General features: G+C 40.0%; 1 protein-coding gene across 22 annotated transcripts in view; it reads right to left on the minus strand.

Annotated features, from left to right (window-relative positions):
• lrrfip2 (leucine rich repeat (in FLII) interacting protein 2) overlaps positions 1-22,867 on the minus strand; it is a 182,624-nt gene that overhangs the window by 111,970 nt on the left and 47,787 nt on the right. For 15 of the 22 annotated variants that reach the window (XM_078216627.1, XM_078216617.1, XM_078216619.1 and 12 more), the window contains exons 3-4: positions 16,204-16,290; positions 2,332-2,379 (exon numbers count right to left, since the gene is read on the minus strand). In XM_078216627.1, the coding sequence (XP_078072753.1) occupies positions 2,332-2,379; positions 16,204-16,290 (135 nt within the window). The remainder of the gene's footprint in view (positions 1-2,331; positions 2,380-16,203; positions 16,291-22,867) is intronic. The other 7 variants (XM_078216634.1, XM_078216631.1, XM_078216636.1 and 4 more) reach the window with 1 other exon arrangement.

Consider the following 22,867-nt stretch of genomic DNA (forward strand, 5'->3'; position numbering starts at 1 on the left):
AAGTTTCTGCTCTGTTTGGAAATCAAAGTTGTAACTAACAGACACAAAACTAAATCAAGAAGTTACTGATCTTTAAATCACAGAATCAGTTTAAAAAAATAACTACTCTGACATGCCAGAAGCTGATCTCTGCTCTAACATTTGCTTTCATTCTTTGATGGTCTATAAATAACAGAGAGCTCATTACTGTCACTTGAATATCAACGCCTCCTTTGAGAACTAAATTTAACCTCGAGTCTTGTTGGGTCCTAAAATACTGGAAGGCGAGATTATTCCTTACGCACCCTTGTGCTACTCAAGCTTCTATCTGTAACTGCTTGCTAAAGAACACTGGTCATCAAGACATCTTCCCAGAACAGAGTGCAACCCAATCTAAGAAACTATAGCAGTAATGTGAGCCGGCTGCCTTAAATTCAATTCATGATTCAAACAGAACTGATAGGGCTATCACCAAAAATGACAGAAGTTACTTTGGGAATCTACACCAGGACTTTGACATTGTTGTGCCAGCACCATAATACCTCTTCTGCCTGCAGAACACAAAAGCATATATTCTGAAATGCAGTTTAGTTGCTTAGAGGCAAAAACAGACAAGATTATAGCATATACAAACAAAAAAGAAAATGATATGGCTCCAAGTCCAAAAACAACAGTAAAGAATCAGTCCATATCTAGGATAAGGTGTAACACAGCAGAATAGTCTCAATGCAACACAGACAGCACCCATACTTTATTTTCATAAAGAATGCAGAGCATCTGCTTGTCTCCCTATAACATATTACTGTAAAAACATCCTGATGAAGCATGTGTTCTCACTCAATGTGATAGATAGGCCCAAAACAGCAGTGTATCAAGCCTTGGGGCTTTGTGAGCAGTTCAGAAGAAAGCTTTGACAACTTTTATCCCATGACTCTGAAGGAAATGGCCCAAACAATTGGGAGGCTGGGGAATGGATTAACCAAGTACAGGCCTCGAGAGTACAGGGGAGTTGCAGCAAGGAATTTGACTCTTAATACTGGGACGAAAATGAATTGACAAATGGTTGGTAGACAATGAGTGTTCGTGCATGGGCATTATCTTGGTGTGGCAAAAGATTTTCTGGTGGCGTCGCTGTTAATTTTTATAAATGATTAGAGGAACAATTGTTTCCAAATTTTTCACACTCGCAAATGGTATCAAACTGTAAAGATTAACAAATAATGAATAATAATGCACAAAGTCATTCAGGGTTTGACAAGCTTGATCAAAAATAGTGAAGGAGAAGGAATTTCACAGTACTGGAAAATGTACGGTTGAGATTAACAGAGGGAAGATTCCTGCTAAATGTGAATGTCACTGAGGTATGAACAGCATGGACATTAGACCACTAAAAACATAAGCATCAAGTTCCACGGCTGTTCAATAAAACTCTTAACTGTACATAACCTAAATTCAGAGACATCATTTTGAAACTATTTGGTCCTGCCAAGACCAGACCTGGAATACTGCCAAGACCAGACCTGGAATACTGTTTTGGTCACCCTGTTTGAAAAAGAACATTCCATTATTGGAGATGGCATAAAGAAGGGTTACACAATAGACAGATGCCAGAACGCAAGAGAATGTAGTGTGAAGAAAGATTGATTATCCTGGCCTTATCTTGGGAAGAGTGGAACTAACTGGGGTTGGGGTGAGGATATAGAAGGAAAGGTTTAAAATTATGAAAGGGTGCCACTGAATTCAAATAACTTTTTCTGCCATGTACAGAATTTACACATTAACAAAACAAGAAATGCAGGAGGAAATTCTAAACTTTTGTAAAAGGGGGGCATGAATAGATCAACACAGGTTGTGGAAAAGGTTCTCATCAACAAATGGAACATAGAATTATTAAAAATGCAGTAAAAAAATTGCTACAGAGACTCGACTTAATGGTTTCCTTCATTTAGTTATTAATGCATGCTCAAATTTTAAAAATTGGGGCCATTAGAAAAGTTGGACATTCATTCAACTAACATCTTAATCTGATGACTGAAAAAGACAAATTCCAATCCTCATCAGCAATATCTCTGAAGAGAAGGTAATTTCGGTAATGGAAAGCAAAATCCCCCTGCCCATGAGCAGGAATTGAAGTTTTCATTTGGTTTGTTTGCAGTTACACTTATTATTACAACATTTGAATTCTGTATCTTACATCAATCAAAGATATGTCAATCTGTTAGACTAATTAAAACAAAAACATCCTGTTAAGCCAGACAAATGCACAAGTCAGCAGGTGCACTCAAACTGTGTAAATTAGTAATTAATTATTAGGCATTAATGCACACCAGCACCCAACATCAGGCACCGTACCATCCACTGATGGATCTCTCCCCATTTTCTACCAGACGAACGATAAATCTGAAAGGGAAGGGCGAAGGAAAAGAAAAATTCCATTTGAAAATCATTTTTTTGCCATAAATATTGACAGCTCAGTCTAATACAAATACATGACAGAAAACAAAGTTCAGAATCTACTGAATTCAGGTTAAACAAGTTTGGACACTTGTTGCAGGTTCAGTTTATGCAAGCTGAGCCAGTACTAAGCTATCAAAGGAGCTGAATCTTCAGAGTCTGAGACAAAAACAGTACAGGAGATAAAAAGTTAAAAAATCAAATCATGAAAAGTAGTTTCAAGGTACACACATTTCTTGATGGGTAACTGGAGCTTAGTAGTGAACAATATGATGCCAGAAGGCTCACAGATGAAGTCACTAGGATAAATACGTGCAATAAAGAATGTGACGAGTTGGCATAGACTCAGTGAGACAAATGGCATCCTTTTACACTGGAAATAAGTCTGCAACTTCAACAATATTCACTTGTACTTCAGTACTGTTCTATTCTTCCTGTTTGAAGCAAACTGCAACATATATTTATTGTCACATACGTGGACTGAGCTTTCACGACTGGAAACCAAGGTAGTCTGTCAAGTCTATACAAGCAATACGAAATGCAAAGAAAGTACAAGTAGTAGCAATTTTGTTGCACACCTATTTTAGATACAAAAAATATTGACTGCCAGCATTAAAGAATTTTGTTGCGGCTGTTATTGGCAAATTTGTCAGAATTTTCCGAGGATGCATTTGGCACCAATATTTAGCACTGTCATTTATGTCTTCTTATAGGACACTTTTCCAACTATAGGTCACAAGAAGGTTTCAAAAGTATCACAGGTCTTCATAAACTGCTCTCGGGGGGTGGGGGAATAGCCAATCGCGGCACTTTTGCAAAAAAACAACCCTCATCACATAATTAATGCCATCTCAGAATTTTGATTAAGGCTGTAGTTCAGCTCGACTCATAGCAAGTACAAAATTCCAGATTCCAGAGAGTTACAAGCAGAGAGTGAATTTAAACCTTTGTTTTATTTCATAATTAAAATCAAAAATACACTTGGTTGTATTTTCTATCAAACTTAAAAGGAGTTGGGTATGAAATTAAGCATCTTTTGGATATAACTAGAATTGCTACTTTTGTCATTTTTGTTAAACTAATGATAATTCAGTTTTGATCAAAAATTGTTTTATAGCTACACTGTCACCACTATATCATTCTAAACTGCCCAAGAATTCAAATTTGCCATAATTGGGACAACTTCACAATTGTTAACATAGAAACTAGAAGCAGGAGGTGGCCATTCAGCCCTTCAAACCTACTCCATCATTCATTATGGCCGATTATCGAATTCAATATCCTGATCTTCCCCTTTCACCCATATCTCTTTAGCCCCAGGAGTTATACCTACTTTCTTCTTGAAATCAGGCGTTTTAGCCTCAACTACATTCTGTGGTAGTGAATTCCACACATTCACCACCCTCTGGGTGAAGAAATTTCTCCTCACCTCAGTTCTAAAAGGTTTACCCCTTATCCTCAAACGATGACCCCTAGCTCTTGATTTCCCCACCATTGGGAATATTTTTAATGAATATACTCTGTCTAACCCTGTTAGCATTTTATAAGTTTCTATGAGATCCCCGCTCCAGTGAATGTAATCCTAACCGACTTAGTCTCTCCTCCTTTGTGACAGACCTGCCATCCCAGGAATCAGCCTGGTGAACTTTCGCTGTACTCCCTCTATGGTAAGGACATCCTTCCTCAGATAAAGACACCAAAACTGCACACAATACTCCAGGTGTGGCCTCACCAATACCTTATAATATTGCAGCAAAACATCCTATCCCTATACTCAAATCCTCTCACTATGAAGGCCAACATACCATTTGCCTTTTTTACTGCCTGCTGTACCTGCATGCTTACTTTCAGTGACTGATGCACGAGGACTCCAAGATCTCTTTGAGAATCCACCTCTCTCAATTTACACACATTCAAGTAAGAATCTCTTTTCCTATTATTGCTACCAAAGTGGATAACCTCACATTTTATCCACATTATACTGCATCAGCCATGCATACACCCACACACTCAGCCTATCCAAATCACGCTGAAGCATCCTCCACACAGCTCACCCCTTCCACCAAACTTTGCATCATCTGATAATTTGGAAATAATACATTCAGTTCTGTCTTCCAAATCATTAATATATAATGTGAACAGTTGGGGTCCCAGCACAGATCCCTGTGGAACCCCACTCGTCACTGACTGCCAATCAGAAAAAGACACATTTATGCCAACTCTTTGCTTCCTATCTGCTAACCAGCTTTCTATCCATCTCAAGACATTACCTGCAACCCCATGTGCATTAACTTTACATAGTAGTCTGTTATATGAGACCTTGTCGAAAGCCTTCTGAAAGTCTAAATAAACCACATCCACTGGTTCTCCTCGATCAACTCTACTAGTTGAATTCCAATAGATTTGCAAGCATAATTTCCCTTTTGTAAATCCATGCTGATTTTGTCCGATTATACCATTGCCATCCAAATGTCGAGTTATGAAATACTTGATAGATTCCAGCAACTTCCGACATTAGGTTCACTGGTCAAAAGCTCCCCTGTTTTCTGTCTATCTCCCTTTTTGAATAGCAGGCTTACATTAGGTACCCTCTAATCTGTAGGAGATTGGACTCCAGAGTCCAAAGAATTTTGGAAAATAACCCAATGGATCTACTATTTCTAGGGCCACTTCCTTAAGTAATCTGGGATGAAGATTATCAGCACCTGGAGATTTATCTGACTTCAGTCCCATCAATTTCTCCCAAACCATTTCTCTATTAATGCTGATTTCCTTCAGCTCCTCACTAAAACATGTTTCTCTCAGCACTTCTGGTACATTATTCGTGTCTTCCTTTGAAGACTGAAGTAAAGTACAAATATAATTCCTCAGCCATTTCTTTATTGTGTGTTATGGATTCTCCCCTTTCTGACAGTAAGGGGCCTACATTTGTTTTTGTCAATCAATGGTAGATTGATCCCTTCTCAAAACATAATATAATTAATTGGAGCAGAAATACACCTTCAAATCCATTGAGCCTGTTCCACTAGTCACTAAGATCTATGGTTGATCTGCTGTGGCCCCATTTTTTGCCCATTTGCCATAATCTCCTTTGTTCAATAATCTATCCATTTTCATTCTTGAATATATTCAATGTCACAGCCTCTACAAGGACAAAGTTTCACCACCTTCGGAGAGAAATTCCTCATCTCAGCCTTAAATGGGCAATGCTTTATTCTGAAATTATGCTCCTTCATTTGAGATTCCCCCATAGCATATACCCTGTCAAACCCCCTGGAATATCATGTTTCAATAAGATCACCTCCCACTCTAAATTCCAGCAAGTATGAGCCCAACCTGCTCAGTATTTCTTCGTAACACAATCCCAGGAATCAGTCAAGTAAACATTCTCCAAATTGCTTCCAATGCAAGTATCCTCCTTAGGAAATGACATCTGAATGCACCAATGGCCGATGCAATTCTAACAAGATATCCCGACTTTTACATTCCACCCCCATCTTGCAATAAAGACCAACATTCTATTACGTTCCTAACTATTTGCATGCCAACTTTTGATGTTTCTGATGCATTGACCTCTACATCCCTCTGCAACACACCATTCTACAATCTTGCTCCATTTAAATATTCTGCGTTTCTAATCTCCCGGAAGAGGATAACTTCACATTTTCCTGCTGTCAAATTGTTGCCCACTCGCTTAACCTATGTCCTTTTGCAGGCCCGGTGTCCTCCCCCCAACTTGCATTTCCATCTATCTCGAATTACCAGCAATACAGTTGGGACAGAATTCTTTCAGCGAGGACTAAGTCCCATTACAGGGCAGGGGCTGGGAGTGTTTCCCACTGCAGTGGCAGATAGGAAATGATCAATTATGCATCCAGTGTCATCTTCCATGGCAATGCAGGCTTGATTGCATGCATACTGCTGTCATATCTGGGTGCTATATTTAAAAGGTGCCCAACATCATTGACCCACTGATCAAGTAGGGAAATTGATCTCCTCGATTACACTAAAGCTGGAAGATCCATCTGATAGATGCAGATTAGTGGAATGCAATTTGGTTTCATGCTAGCCATCAGTAGATTCCTTGATCCACCATGGTGGGCACCAGCGGAAGACCCTAAGGGAAATTCATGCCAGCGTAAAACCGATCTTGGGGCCTCCTGCCGAATTTTACCTCCCCACTTCACCCACCATTGAACCTGCCAGCATGGGAATGGGAGAATTCCAGCCTTGGACTCGTCTGCCAAGTCATCAATGAAGATGCTAAATAGTTGAGGCCCAATCCAGTGGGACTCGACTAATCAGTTTGCCAACCTGACTCTGTATCCTAACTCTGTATTTTGTTCTTTAACCATTCCTCTTCGAAGTGGATACGGATATAAAAATGGGAAATTATAAATTCCCAGTCTGACTGTTCTTACCGAGGAAAGACCATGAATTATTTAACAATTCAATGCCCAATTCAAAATGATAAACAAGGTATCGCAATGATACACTCGGCTACTCAGGATGTTGAACCACCTCTTGGTAAAACAATAATTTGTCGGGGTGGCACAGTGACAGTGGTTAGCACTGCTGCCTCACACCGCCAAGAACCTGGGTTCAATTCCAGCCTTCGGTGACTGTGTGTGGAGTTGTATATTCTCACCGTGACTGCATGGGTTTCCTCCCACAGTCCAAAGATGTGCAGGTTTGGTAGATTAGCCATGCGACGTGCACAGGGTTATGGGGATAGGGTGGAGGGGAGGGCCTGGGTGAAAGTCGGTGCAGACGAGATAGGCCGAATGGCATTCTTTTGCACTGTAGGAATTCTATGGTTCTAAAAGCAAATGAGATGCAAGGAGATTCGGCTTTTTCAAGCCGAATCTGTGGACTTAATGACACAATCACTGACTCACTGTAAACAGCCACAGAACAATTGGCATAAAAAAATGAACAGTTATCACACCAGTACAGCAGTGGATGCTCATCAGATAAAGGAGACCAAGCAGATGAAGCTTTATTCTATTCAGAATGGTTATATCGCCCCCAAATTAAACCCCTCGTTTTCAGCACAAATTTGCAGAGTGGTATATTTAAAACTGTGGTAGACAACCCTTAAAGTTCGAATGTGCACATACCAGTGTGTGTGTGTGTGTAGGTGGGTCAGGTGGGAAAGGAATAACACATGATTTTTATTTCTCAGCACAAAAATTCGCTCTGAGCAATGAAATTTAAGAGCCAACAAGTAGTTTTGTCTTAAAAGAAAGCATCATCTCAATCGGAGAAGTACCAACAGAAGAAATCAGCAAAGAAGACAGAAGTTTCAAATTGACAAAGCAAATTACTGCGATTACTGTAATCTGAAACCAAACGAGACAATGCTGGAAAATCTCAGCAGGTCTGGCAGCATCTGTGAGGAGAGAAAAGAGCTGATGTTGAATCCAGACTTTGACAAAGGGTCATCTGGGCTTGAAACGTCAGCTCTTTTCTCTCCTTAGAGATGCTGCCAGACCTGTTGAGATTTTCCAGCATTTTCTCTTTTCGTTTCAAATTGAAGTTTGAGTGTGACTAAAAATTCTATTTTTTTTTGTTAAAAGCTACCAAGCAGTTATTTGGTACTTCAGCCATTCCCTTCACTTCCATGCATACATTTCCTTTCCAGTCGCAAATCAATCCAACTTTACATAGGACTTTTGGGCTCCCTTTTATATGAGCTGCCAGTCTCTTCTCATGATTTCTCTTGCACCTCATTTCTTTTTTAACTTCCTCTCTGAACTTTCTATATTCGACCTGGCTCTCAACTGTATAATTTGTTACATGCACCTTTTCTGTCCATCTTAATCTCCATCTCATTTGTCATCCAGGGAGTTCTGACTTTATGTATCATCTTTTGCTCTCAGGGGAACACAATCTCAAATGTACCTGAACAATTGCTTCTTGAAAGACAGTCCACTGTTTTACAATTTCGTCTGCCAAAGTTTTGATTCTCCCCAACCTGCGTCTGTTTTGTTTTCACCTCACTGAAACTTGTCTTCCATCAATTAATTTTTACCCCTCGATTTCTTCCTGTCCCATTCCATTGCAAACCTAAACCGTATGGCACTATGATCACTGTCTCCTCATGTTCCACGACTGATAGATCCACCTGACTCACGTCATTTCTACAACAAAATCCAGTAATTACCACTTGTTCAGAAACATAGATTTAGAAAATGCCCCTCAAATACACATTCAAAGCTTTCCCCGTCTGCCCTTTATATTACTTTTCCACGTTACATGAAATAAATTCCCCCTTTTGATTATTTGCAGTTTTTGCATCTCTCTAGCACCAATTAGTGGGAAGTATAAGGAAATATATAGAGGAACAAATTTACAAGGAAAATTATATCGAGTGTAATGGTACTTCTATTTTTAAGCACCAACGAATGAGATTTTATTCTTGACCAATCTTCACTCCCCTCCACGATAATATTCTCATTAATCAATACTGCCATCATGCCCACCTACCTGCTTTTCTTTCCTGAACTTGTATCTAGAAATAATTAATACCCAGTGTTGCCCTTGAGTGAGATCTCCATAACCACCACATACTTCCAATTCGCTATCTGCAGTTCACCAACCTTCTGTGCCACACTCCATGCATTCAATTCATGTACAGACAATCCAACTTAGACTTGATCTCACTCCCTCTTACTCTAATCCTACTTAATGCTTTACTACTTCTTACTCAATTATCTGTTTATATTCTTTGTCCTCACGAATCCCAATACTGCAAAAGATGCATTTTCTTATAAAGTCAGACATTGGTGCAGTTATGCGCACATCAAATTCTGAAGCAACATATTTTAAGCCATTGCGACATTAGGATAATTGGGAAGAAACCAGTATTTTAAGAAGGTGCTTTGTTGAACTGAAGCATTTTGGATTTTGATAGACTTTAATTGTAGTCAGGTTATGGAAAACTGGTACAGACCAGCTTATTCCATAGTTATTTTTACCAAACCGAAGCCTTTTAAAAAGGTTTTGTGCAGTTTGAGGATTAACAGAAAAGCATTTTATTCCAACGGATGATTCCAACAACTTTTCACCGAGCCTTCCAAAGCTGTTTCATAGAATCATAGAAACCTAACAGTGCAGAAGCAGGCCATTCGGCCCATCGAGCCTGCAGCAACAATCCCACCCAGGTCCTATTCCTGCAAACCTCTATTTAATCCGCTAATCCCCCTGACACTAAGGGGCAATTTAGCATGGCCAATCAACCTAACCCACACATCTTTGGACTGTGGGAGGAAACCAGAGCACCTGGAGGAAACCCACGCAGATACGCGGAAAATATGTAAATTCCACACAAACAGTGACCCAAGTTGGGAATCGAACCCGGGTCCCTGGCGCTATGAGGCAGCAGTGCTAACCACTGTGCCGGATATAAAAATAGAAGTACCATTTGGACTGAAACAAACAGGATGAAAATGCACATATGCTATTTTATCCTAACAGAGAAGTTAACCTACCAGGTTCTCTATCAATGCATTTGTCACACTATTGACTGTGCTACATTCACAGTGCATTGTAATCATCCAAACAATAAATAAAAATGTTTCCAATAAATCTCAGCTATCTTGTCAGAGTCGGAAACACTGAAATCAATAATAGTTTATGTAGTCAGTCATGAACAGGTCAAATCTGTTCACCCTAATGCAATATCGAATGTGTTAACACATGTGTACACTTAGTCAACCTGATCTGAAAACTCTCGTCAGAACTCGTCCACCATTCACCTTTCCATATGTCCTAATACACATGGCAAAGAATACAAAAGACACAAATTGAACCATTTTTTTGCCACAATTACTGGTTTGGTTTTAGTGCAAGTTCTGCTTTGCATGGTTTTACTGTTAGACAACTTAGACAAGACATGAGCTTACTAATTTCTGCCAGAAGATCACTGTCAAACAAGACTTTCATTGGGGCACCAACTGAAATGATAATAGTTTCATATATTAGGTATGAATTACATTTATAATTTCATAAAACTGATGTTCTCCAGATGTGTCAATAAAGAAAAGAGAAAAACTTTTCATCATGGCTCCCACACGGCTCAAGTCATTAAACTAAGCAGTATTCTGTCTCACCAATTCAACTGTGCAGAGCTAATTATATGTTGACAAGCCGGAGTTGCAAAACAAAAACAGGAGGGGTTTCAGATTCCTAACAGCATACGGTGAATTTAATTACAATGTAGAGTTGATGTATTGTGGGCAATTATTTCTTACTGAAAACACAGGAACAGTCACTGAAGCCTCATCTGCTTCGCTATTAGGTCATGGATGATCGATACTTCAACTCTATTTATCCACTCTTGGGCATCAAAATTTCAGTTGACTTCTGGGGGTAGGAAAATAGTTTTTTTGTACCCTTTGAGAACAAATGCATCTTGATTTCAATCTCAAATAGCCTCAATCTAATTTGACAATTCCCGTACTAAAATGAACAGTTTCCCTGTCTGATGTTACACACAGATTATTTTACAATTTGTATCATCCTTCAACCTTTTAAACTCAAAGAATGACAAGCCAAGTTTATGCAATCTGTAACATTTTACTTCTTTCGACCCCAGTATCATTCTGGTAAATCTATGCTGTTTGCTTCTCCAAGGCCAACATATCCTTCCTGAAATGCAGTGCCCAAAACTGAACACAGCATTTCAGAAAGGGTCCAACCAAGGTCCCGTACAACAAATGCATCACTTATACTGCTTTGCATTCTAAACCCATTGAGATATGGTTCAAATTCCATCAACCTCTTTCATAGCACTGCATCCATACATGAGCTTCTGGTGATTTGTGCACATAAATACACTTTTAAAGTTTCTCACCTCTTGCCACTCAAAAATATTCGGATGTGTTTTTCACGGATACAAAGTGAATGACCTCTGGGATCCTAAATACCTATTACCATAGTTGTGCATATTATTAATAATTGGAACTTGCATAAAATGCTAAGCAGCTTTGTGAGGGTCCAGGATATCCACAGCAATCTTCACGCAGCCAATTTCTGGTCCATTTGTTTCAAGTCAAGGACGCCGAAGCAAGTCAAAGTCAATAAGCATTTAACTTTAAGCACAAAAGACAACAAGAACACAAGAATTGGGAGAAGGCCATTCAGCTCCTTAAACCTGCTCTGTCATTTAAGATGATCATTGCTAATCTGATTCTGGCCTCAACCCCAATTTCCTGTCTTTCCCCCCATAACACTCGACTCCCCCGACCATCAGAAATCTAACGTAGTTTTAAATATATTCAATGACCCTGTCTCCAGCGCTGTCTTGAAGAAGAGAATGCCACAGACTAACAACCCTCAAGAGAATAAAAAAGAATCTCTTAAATGGGAAACCCCTAATTTTTAAACTGTGTCCCCTTGTTCCAGACTCCCTCACAAGGGGAAACATCTGCTCAGCATCTACCCTGTCAAGTTCACCAAGGATCTTGTATGTTTCAATCAGATCACCTCTCATGTTCTAAATTCCATTGGGTATAGGCCCAACCTTTCCTCAGAAGATAATGACCCCATTCCAGGAATCAGTCAATTGAACTTTCCCTGAACTTGTTCCAATGCAATTTAATGTTTTAAGAATGGAAACCACACTTGTTTAAGAGTATTCTAGAATAAAAACAAAACAGCGTGGGATGCTGGAGACTTGAAATAAAACAGAAAATGCTGAGCATTGACGCTTTTAAGTCCAATATGACTATTATTGGGAACTTTGGCTCCTAATGTTCAAATCCAGTAAGACTTTTAACTTTGCTCCTCTCCACATATACTGCCAGAACTAGTAAGTTTGAGCATTTTCTGTTATTATTCTAGTACTCCAGGTGTGGTCTCACTGAGCCACTGTACCAACATTTCTGCATTTTTATTATCTAATCTCTTTATGTTAGTGTGCTGGACCTGAACTAACGTACATTAAGTCAGATTAGACCCGAACAATTTTTATTTTTGGCATAGCTGTGAGGAGAGAATGCTTCATTCCATGTGTGAATCTACTAACAAATTAGGGTTCTTTTATCAAAGTAAGCTTTATTCATAACAGTTCATATATAGCTCAAACAAAATGAAGGGCTGACGAGTGGCAGATGGAGTTTAATTTAGATAAATGCGAGGTGATGCATTTTGGTAGATTGAACAAGGGCAGGACTTACTCAGTTAATGGTAGGGAGTTGGGGAGAGTTACTGAACAAAGAGATCTGGGGGTACATGTTCATAGCTCCTTGAAAGTGGAGTCACAGGTGGACAGAATGGTGAAGACGACATTAAACATGCTTGGGTTCATCGGTCAGAACATTGAATACAGGAGCTGGGACATCTTGTTGAAGTTGTACAAGACATTGGTAAAGCCACACTTGGAATTCTGTGTACAGTTCTGGTCACCCTATTATAGAAAGGATATTATTAAACTAGAAAGAGTGCAGAAAAGATTTACTAGGATGCTACCGGGACTTGATGGTTTGAGTTATGAGAGGCTGGATAGACTGGGACTTTTTTCTCTGGAGCGTAGAAGGCTGAGGGGTGATCTTATAAAGGTCGATAAAATAATGAGGGCACAGATCAGCTAGATAGTCAATATCTTTTCCCAAAGGTAGGGGAGTCGAAACCGGAGGGCATAGGGTTAAGGTGAAAGGGGGAGAGATACAAAAGTGTCCAGAGGGGCAATTGTTTCACACAGAGGATAGTGTGTGTCTGGAACAAGCTGCCAGAGGTAGTAGTAGAGGCAGGTACAATTTTGTCTTTTCCAAAGCATTTAGACAGTTCCATGGCTAAGATGGGTTTGGAGGGATATGGGCCAAATGCGGGTAATTGAGATTAGTTTTGGGGTTTTAACATAAAGGTCGGCATGGACAAGTTGGGCCTAAGGGCCTCTTTCCATGCTGTAAACCTCTATGACTCAATGACTGGTCAGAGAAAGAGCTTGCAGGCTTTTATCTTTTAACAGCCCCCTCCAACGACTGAACAAAGAAAGCTGTTTTTCTCCACTACAAACCTAACTCCTCCAATTAACTACATCACATGACCTTATACACCTAATTTACCTTCCATTACTTTAATCCATAAAGCCCCAGGTGTCCTCTCTAGTTATGAACTAAAAGCAATTAGTTACATTCTAAGTAAATACCACAGGACTAAAATGAGTAATTATCCTGCTTTCCAGCATCTGGTGAATTGCTCCAGACATAGTGACTGCTTTGAAAGAAAACAGACTTCAAAAACACTCTACAGAAAGATATATCAATAACACAGTCTCATCATACCATGTTATAAACACCAAAATTCTAGTTACCTTCCAAATCACTTGCTGCATTTGCATACATACTTTTTTTCTAATTCATGCAGCAGGACACCAGATCCCTCTGTACTATATAATTCTGCAATCTCTATGTAAGTCACAATGCCAAATTGGACAAGTTCACAATTTTCCATGTTATAACTTGAATTTTTAACCACTCACTTAACCTAAGTAAATTCCTTTCAGGCTCTATATCCTCTTGACAACTTACTTTCCTACCTATCCTTGTGTCATTAGCAAATATAACAACCATACATTTAGTCCCTTCATCCAAGTCACCGATAGAATTTCTAAATATGATGCCCCAGCACTGATCCCTGTGGCATTGCACTAGTTAAAACTTGCCATTCCAAAAGTGACCCATTTAACCCAACTCTCTGCTTCCCGTAAGCTAAGCAACCCTCTATCTGTGCTAATTTGTTATTTCTGACACCATGAAATCATTTTTTGTGAAGTAACCTTTGATGTAGCATCTGGTCAGATGTCTTTTGTAAATCAATGTCCACCACATTCACAGGTCTCCCTTTAACCACCTTGCATGCGACTATTCAAAATGAAACTCTGAAATTAAGCGAAGCACATTTTCCTTTCACAAAAGTATGTTGATTGCCTGATTTTAATACGATGTACATATCCTACAATTATTTTCTTAATAATGGATTCTGGCATGCTCCCCATGACAGATGTTAAGCAACCTGGCCAGTAGTTTCCTGCTTTCTGTCTCCCCTGGAGATTAGCAATCTGTTAGGACCTTTCCAGGATATAGGGAATTTTGAAAGATCATAACCAATGCATCTACTATCTCTACCAGTACTGCTTTTGAGATCCTAGGATGCAGATATCTGATCCTGGGGACTTGTCCGCCTTTAGTTTTAATAGTTTCCAAGTCCCTTTTACCTCTTGTTTTGTGTCTTCTCCATTGTAGATAGACACAAAACATCTGTTCAACACTTCTGCCATCACCTGGTTTCCCAAGGTTAATTCCCCAGTCTCACCCTCTGAGGGACCAACACACTTCAGAAAGAGCACCTGGATAATACAATTAATCAGCTAACATTTAACTGATAATCAGAGAGATTATTCTGGTCCCAACTACAAGAAGCTATACAAATAACAGAAACCTCAAGTTGACAGTGTGCATCAATGGATACAAGTTGGTCAAACAATAGTAATAATAGATACAAGTGAACATAGTTCGATCACAAGCAAAGTCAGCTATAACACCGATCTTCTAAAGATAAAGTTCTATCATCACAATACGGTCAAATATGCCAAGGAATCAGTACACGCGACTTCAGACACAAGCCCGAAAATTCTCCGTTGCTTCAGATGCAGAAGTCATACTTTTAAGTAGATGGTGAGAAGTGAAATTATACTGTACATACTTTTTTCAATATATCCTGGCAAAGGACAATAAAACAAGAAATAGATCAATTATTAATTCAACCTAGCAAGGCTGTTCCTTGGTATCACATGGAATTCTTCTCCACAAGGATTCCCTCAGGTGAATGGATTACCAACATATTATTAGAAGGAACACTCAACCAAGTCCAAAGCCATTTTTGATAGCTCATGCAAGGAATCTCCCATATATGTTTTCCAACATTGATAAAAGGACAGCTTGTTTAAAAAGACTGCCCAAAAAGATAAAGTATTATGATATTTTGTGTCACATGTACAGATTGATACAACCAAATGCAGGAAGAGCTTTATAGTCTTCAAGTTGAATTATTATTGGCAATTTATAATGGAAAGTGCTTTCACAAGGATGAAGAAAGCAGCCACTTGAACATTGCGCAAAGCCTTCCTGCTGATATCCATAATGGTAGTGCAACAATTAAACCAGCACCAACAGTATGGCATCTCCCAAATAGCTTAGCAAATTTAAGGTAGAAAGGTGATAAAATAGAATATATGCACAGGTTTGAACTTGAAATTATTCGCTGTCCATGTTGCATTTTCCAGATCTTCTGAGTTGGTAATGCACTGTTTGGTGAAGAAACAATTCTTAAGCTGCAAGTGTGCAAGTGCACAGAAGGGCCTCCAATGGTTACAAGCCAATTCTCATAGCCACAGTTAATTTTATACTTCTATCACCACTACTCAGATAGGAAAACAAAGTCTAAACGGCAAACCTGGCAACTTAGATCTTTGTTTATTTCATCTGTGCTACGACAAATAAGACGCGAAAGACTTGTTACAGACACCAATGACGACACCTTTATTGGTACCTCACATTAACAGTTTCCTGCAAGAGCAAGAAAGATCATGTGCATGTGAGCTCTCAGATTTGGTTTAAATTGGTCCTCATCTCTCAGCAACAGTGCTGCATTTTTACTTGATGCGACTGACTGAAGTCCACACCTGTTTTCATTTGTCATCACATCCTTCTTTCCTCCAGCACCCAGAAATAACACCTTTACATGCTTGATTGGATTTGCTCATACCTCTTTCTGTTGTCGTTCCAGTTCTTTCATACGAATATCGCGTGCCTCTGCTCGAGCTGCCCGCTTAGCTGCAAGCCTGGCCTCTGCCTAAAAAAGTAAATTAAAATGATCTTAGTGCAATTCAATGGTATAAACAAAAATTAGGCTACAAGTCTAACTCAAGCAGGAAAAGAAAGCACAATTCAAGTATTTTGCACTCTATAATGAACAATGTTTTCACATTGAAAGCAGTTTCCAAGATGTCTAGATTTTCACAGCAGGCTTCTAATTCCTAACTGATCTGGGTGACAAATTACGACACCTGAATCATTGAGTATTGCTGAAAAAAAAATGACGTGGTCGAAGCTTTTTGTTTTGCACTCATCAGGACAATCGCAAGAACACCAATGCCATGGGAAACAACCACGTTATATTGTATGAGGAGTACTGATTGGTTGGAACATGGACATGGAGAATGCACCAGTTAACAGCGACTGACAGTTAACTGCCAAGCATTGTTTGGCAATTTAAACCAGGCAGCTTGTCTGATTGGTCGAAACATTGCCCTGAGAAATGAATCAGCAAATGGCGATCATTTATTTTGTGTAGCTAAAACAGCTCAATGTGCAAAATGTTATTTTTGCCTGCTGTATATTGCACAAACTCATGAACAAACGATATACAGCACAAGATGATCTGATCAGGGTAGCCATTAACCCATAAGATATCTTTGATGCCCCCTACTTTAGCATCAAGCTTGTATGGTGAGCAAATGGGTTGGACTCTATTTACAAGATTGCTGAAAATTCCCAACTGATACCACATGGAACTGTAGGAATCCCAATCAGTGTACTGACTGTGCCGAATGGCTTGTACATCACACAAACTCATGAACAGCCTAGGGCCCTGAGAAGTGTCCGGTCTACCACAGATTACCCTGGAAGAGCAAGGTATCTCAAACATTTGAGCAACAGGTGAAACTAGCTGTTTCATGCTGCTACCACGCAGGAACAACACCTGAACCATTAGCCACGAACAGGATGCTGCTGTCTGTAGTAGGGCAAACCTAGGGAGCATGGCTGCATCAGGAGGGGAATGAATGGAAAGGGTTAAACAGACAGCCTGACTGTAGTGTTCACACTCACTGACGGGAGGCACAACTAATTACCACATCCCAGACAGCACTAACACAGTTGCACCCCAGGTGAGATCTTTCAGAGGCTACCGCAACAGTAAGAGAATCGATACTGCTTAAGGAGACTCCACAATGTCAAGAGGAGCCATTGTGTCTCTGGAAACTAATCAAATATCAGGTAAATGGGGACAATTAACACACCACTGAAATCGGCTTGATAAACAATGCGTTGATGTTGTAAACAGGTAGACAGGATATGTCCAGAAAACCAATAAAGTTAAAGCACACAGGACAATGGATCCATGTGATCAAAACAGAACTGTAACAAATTTCAACGAACAATATGATGACCTAGTGTAAATGTAACGCTTTGTAACATAAAAATGGTATAAGAATTTGTAAGAACCTTTGAGGAGCAGAGTATCTCGGAAGCAAGCTGGAATTACAGTTCTGAGTTCTGTTCTCCCGCATGCATGTTGAATAAAAGCCATTTTTGTTGAAATTCTATACTGTCTCAAAAGACTCATTTTGTTTATTCCCTCCAACACCTAACCAAAAAGATGCTCTGGCCATCACACAAATGAGTAATGTGGTATCGGAATTACAGTACCAGTTTGATGTCAGGTCTGTAGGCCATACATCAAAGAGACTGGTGCATTGTATCCAACAGCATGTCCATTCCACCTCTTTGCAACAGGCAAAGTACAGACCTACCCAACCAGTCTTTGCTTGCAAACCACAAAACATTAGACATGATTCTGTGTCCAACGTTAGAAGTGATTCTGCAATTAGACAACATTTGCTAATAATCCTCAGTGTGCTAAAAATTATGCTGACAACCAATTTAAGATTCTCAGGCTCACAGCGTAGCACATTTGTGTATCCTGGAAGCTAATATATTAATGCACAGGGCCCTGGACTTCACAGACAGAAAGAACATGTACAAACATTGTGCCTGTTTCAGTTAACCAAACTAAGTGATAACCATTCCTCAGGGCAATGCCTTGATTAGAGTCAAGCTTCTGATTTAAATTTTCAAACAACTTTTGGCAGCTGTCAGTCATTATTAATTGGTGTGGTGCATTTCCCACAGCAACATCCCTACCAAAGTGCACGTGCCAAAAATCAGCACTTCCTTCTTATACAGTATATAGTTGTTCATCCTGACATTGGTATTCTTGTGATTGTCGTGGTGAGTGCAAGACAAATAGTTTTGACAAAATGTCTTCTTAAGACTTGAGTGTGCTGTCAAATGACTTCTTGATTACAAGGTATGAATGATTCAAGTTCTTGGAATCAAAATGTCTATAGTTTTAAAGGCACTCAACATGTAGCATCTTGAGGAATCAGGGATTATTCGCCAGCAAATTTGGCATTATTCTTGGTTAACATATCAAAAGAGATATACAATTGCTTCAGAGTTAGCATAAAAGACAAGAACACCTGAAATAGTTTTTCCTGCGGTGCAGTAACCCAGAATAACAGGCTATAATAGTAATGGGCAACCTAAGTTTCTAAATGGGCTGCATGAGTGACCCTCCTTCATCTCAATGGGTTGCAAGATTGAAATGGGGCATGTGCACTAACCAGGAAACCATGAATAAGATTAAATCTGTTTTCTACAACTCCAAATATTTAATATCAAATATTTAATGAGTTATAGAAAATGTTTAATCATTCATATAGTAACAGTCATCAACTTGAAATGGCTAAAAAAATACTTAATTTTACCTTACATCATACTCAGTACATTTTAATGGACTCAGAGGGAGTGCATAACTGTCAGTGAACTTGGTATGCACCTCACTTCACGTATCCTTGCTTTATGTGCATATCACTTGAGCTTTACTGGTAGGAAATAACTGTGCGGCTGGAAACCAGCAGAATCTGGTAACCCTGTGCGTGAACAATGGTCAACTAAATGTCTCATGTACCGCACTCAGAACCCTGATGGACGGCCCACAGGTTGCCGATACTGGGCTATAATTTTCTAAAGCTAGACCAATCAGTAGTGAATCTAGAAACCACATTTTCACACAAAGCAGCAGCACGGAATTCATGCCCACAAAAGGATTTTCAGTCAATTGAACTTTTAAAGACAGCGATTGGTAATAAATGATGCACAATTGGATAAATGGATTTGAGGGACACATCAGTCAGTCATGATCAATGAAAATGGTAGATTACAATCTGAGGTCTAAATGACCTCGTCCTATTCTTAGGTTGCCACAAAAAGCCATCTGATCATCTGCTTTGGTGATACTGGTTGTGGGACTGAATATAACACGGAGAGAAATTTGCTTGCTGTTCTTCAAATAGTGCGATTAGATCTCACCATATCTGAAGAATTGTGTCTCAGGGCTCATACACTATTCCCTCTATAAAAGAAAACTCTCATTTATATCGCCATTTCATGACCGTCAGATGTCCAAAAGCATTTTACAACCAATTAAGTACTTGTTAAATGTTGTAACGTCAGAACGACGGCAACTAATTTGGGTACAGCAGGCTCTCAGACAACGTTTGTGCTTTTTGTATAATGTTGCTTGAAGGATAAATATTGGCAAGCGCAGTGCTGATAACTCCCCTGGCATTGTTCAAAATAATGCCATAGGATCTCTTATGTTCACCTCAGACGGAGATAGGGTGGCACGGTGACACAGTATTTAAGGTTCGATTACCGGCTTGGGTCACTGTCTGTGTGCATGGCTTTCCTCTGGGTGCTCCGGTTTTCCTCCCACAGTCGAAAGATGTGCTGGTTAGGTGCATTGGCCATGCTAAATTCTCCGTGTGCCTGGACAGGGGCCGGAGTGTGGCAGCTAGGGGGTTTTCACAGTAACTTCACTGCAGTGTTAATGTAAGCCCACTTGTGACAATTAATAAACTTAAACATTGAGAGGACAGATGGGGCATGTTTTAACATCTCATCTGAAGGACAGCATCGTTAACAGTGCCTCAGGGATCAGTGCTGGGTCCACTGTTATTTGTCATTTATATTAATGATTTGGATGAGAATATAGGAGGCATGGTTAGTAAGTTTGCAGATGACACTAAGATTGGTGGCATAGTGGACAGTGAAGAAAGTTATCTCCAATTGCAACGGGATCTTGATCTTGGGCCAATGAATGGGCTGACGAATGGCAGATGGAGTTTAATTTAGATAAATGCGAGGTGATGCATTTTGGTAGATTGAGCAAGTCCTGCCCTGGTTCAGTTAATGGTAGGATGTTGGGGAGAGTTACAGAACAAAGAGATCTAGGGGTACATGTTCATAACTCCTTGAAAGTGGAGTCACAGGTGGACAGAGTGGTGAAGAAGGTATTCGGCATGCTTGGTTTCATTGGTCAGAACATTGAATACAGGAGTTGGGGCATCTTGTTGAATTTGTACAAGACATTGGTAAGGCCACACTTGGAATATTGTGTGCAGTTCAGGTCACCCGATTGTAGAAAGGATATTACTAAACTAGAAAGACTGCAGAAAAGATTTACTAGGATGCTACTGGGACTTGATGGTTTGCGTTATAAGGAGAGGCTGGATAGACTGGGACTTTTTTCTCTGGAGTGTAGAAGGCTGAGGGTGATCTTAGAGGTCTATAAAATAATGAGGGGCACAGATCAGCTAGATAGCCAATATCTTTTCCCAAAGGTAGGGGAGTCTAAAACTAGAGTGCATAGGTTTAAGGTGAGAGGGGAGAGATACAAGTGTCCAGAGGGGCAATTTTTTCACAGAGGTTGGTGAATGTCTGGAACAAGCGGCCAGAGGTAGTAGTAGAGGTGGGTACAATTTTGTCTTTTAACAAAATTTAGACAGTTACATGGGTAAGATGGATATAGAGGGATATGGGCCAAATGGGATTAGTTTAGGGGTTTAAAAGAATAAGTGTGGCATGGACAAGTTGGGCCTAAGGGCCTGTTTCATGCTGTAAACATCTGACTCTATAACATCTCCTCAGTACTGTACTTCAACAACAGTCTTGATTTTTCTCTTCAAATTCTGCACTGGGATTTGAACCCACAACCTGCTAACTCGGAAGTGAATATGCTATCAACTAAGCCTCAGCTTAAATTCTTTTCTACTTCTAATTCTCATGCACATTGCCTTCTCTGCCTTGATGCAACACTCAACATTGAAGTGATTTCATCCTCAAATAAGGATACTCCACCTCCTCTATTTTCTCTAACCTTCACATCTTCATGCCTTCATCACCTCTTGATTTGACTATTCCAACTTAGGCTGGTTCTCCCGTTTTCTGCTCTGTGAAGTTAAGATCACCCAAAACTCTGCTGCCAATGTCAAATCTCACAGCTAGTCCAGTTTCCTTCTTACTTCTATGTTTGCTGACCTACATTAGTTCCCAGTCAAGCAACATCTTTATTTCAAAATCACTGTTTTGAAATATTTCAATCACCTTGTCTCTGTAACCTCTCTTATTTGTGCAATTTCCTCCAACCCCACAAGTCTCTCTTCATTCCCAACTCACCCCCCGAGATAACTTTTCTCTTCTAATTCAGGCTCGCTGTGCATTCTCAATTTTATTTGCTCCACCATTGGTGGCCATGTCTTCAACTGCATAAACCCTATGCTTTGAAATACCCTCCCTACAATCATGCACCTCAATCTGTGACTTTACCTCCTTGACCAAGCTTTTGGTCATCTGCCTTAATGTAGAACATAACAATGCAGTACAGGCCCTTCGGCCCTCGATGTTGCGCCGACCAGTGAAACCAATCTAAAGCCCATCTAACCTACACTATTCCAATATCATCCATGTGTTTATCCAATGACCATTTAAATGCCCTTAATGTTGGCGAGTCCACTACTGCTGCAGGCAGGGCATTCCACGCCCTTACTACTCTCTGAGTAAAGAACCTACCTCTGACATCTGTTCTATATCTATCACCCCTCAATTTAAAGCTACGTCCCTTCGTGCTAACTATCACCATCCGAGGAAAAAGGCTCTCACTATCCACCCTATCTAATCCTCTGATCATCTTGTAAGCCTCTATTAAGTCACCTCTTAACCTTCTTCTCTCTAATGAAAACAACCTCAAGCCCCTCAGCCCTTCCTCATAAGACCTTCCCACCATACCAGGCAACATCCCAGTAAATCTCCTCTGCACCCTTGCCAATGCTTCCACATCCTTCCTATAATGCGGCGACCAGAACTGTATGCAATACTCCAAATGCAGCCACACCAGAGTTTTGTACAGCTGCAACATGACCTCCTGGCTCCGAAACTCAATCCCTCTACAAATAAAAGCGAACACTCTGTATGCCTTCTTAACAGCCCTATCAACCTGGGTGCCAACTTTCAGGGATCTGTGCACATGGACACCGAGATCTCTCTGCTCATCCACACTACCAAGTATCTTACCATTAGCCCAGTACTCTGTAATCCTGTTACTCCTTCCAAAGTGAATCACCTCACACTGTTCCGCATTGAACTCCATTTGCCACCTCAGCCCAGCTCTGCAGCTTATCTGTGTCCCTCTGTAACCTGCAACATCGTTCCGCACTGTCCAAAACTCCACCAACTTTAGTGTCATC

This window comes from Mustelus asterias, chromosome 7 (assembly GCF_964213995.1).
Source record: "Mustelus asterias chromosome 7, sMusAst1.hap1.1, whole genome shotgun sequence".
NCBI classification, from domain to species: Eukaryota; Metazoa; Chordata; class Chondrichthyes; order Carcharhiniformes; family Triakidae; genus Mustelus; species Mustelus asterias.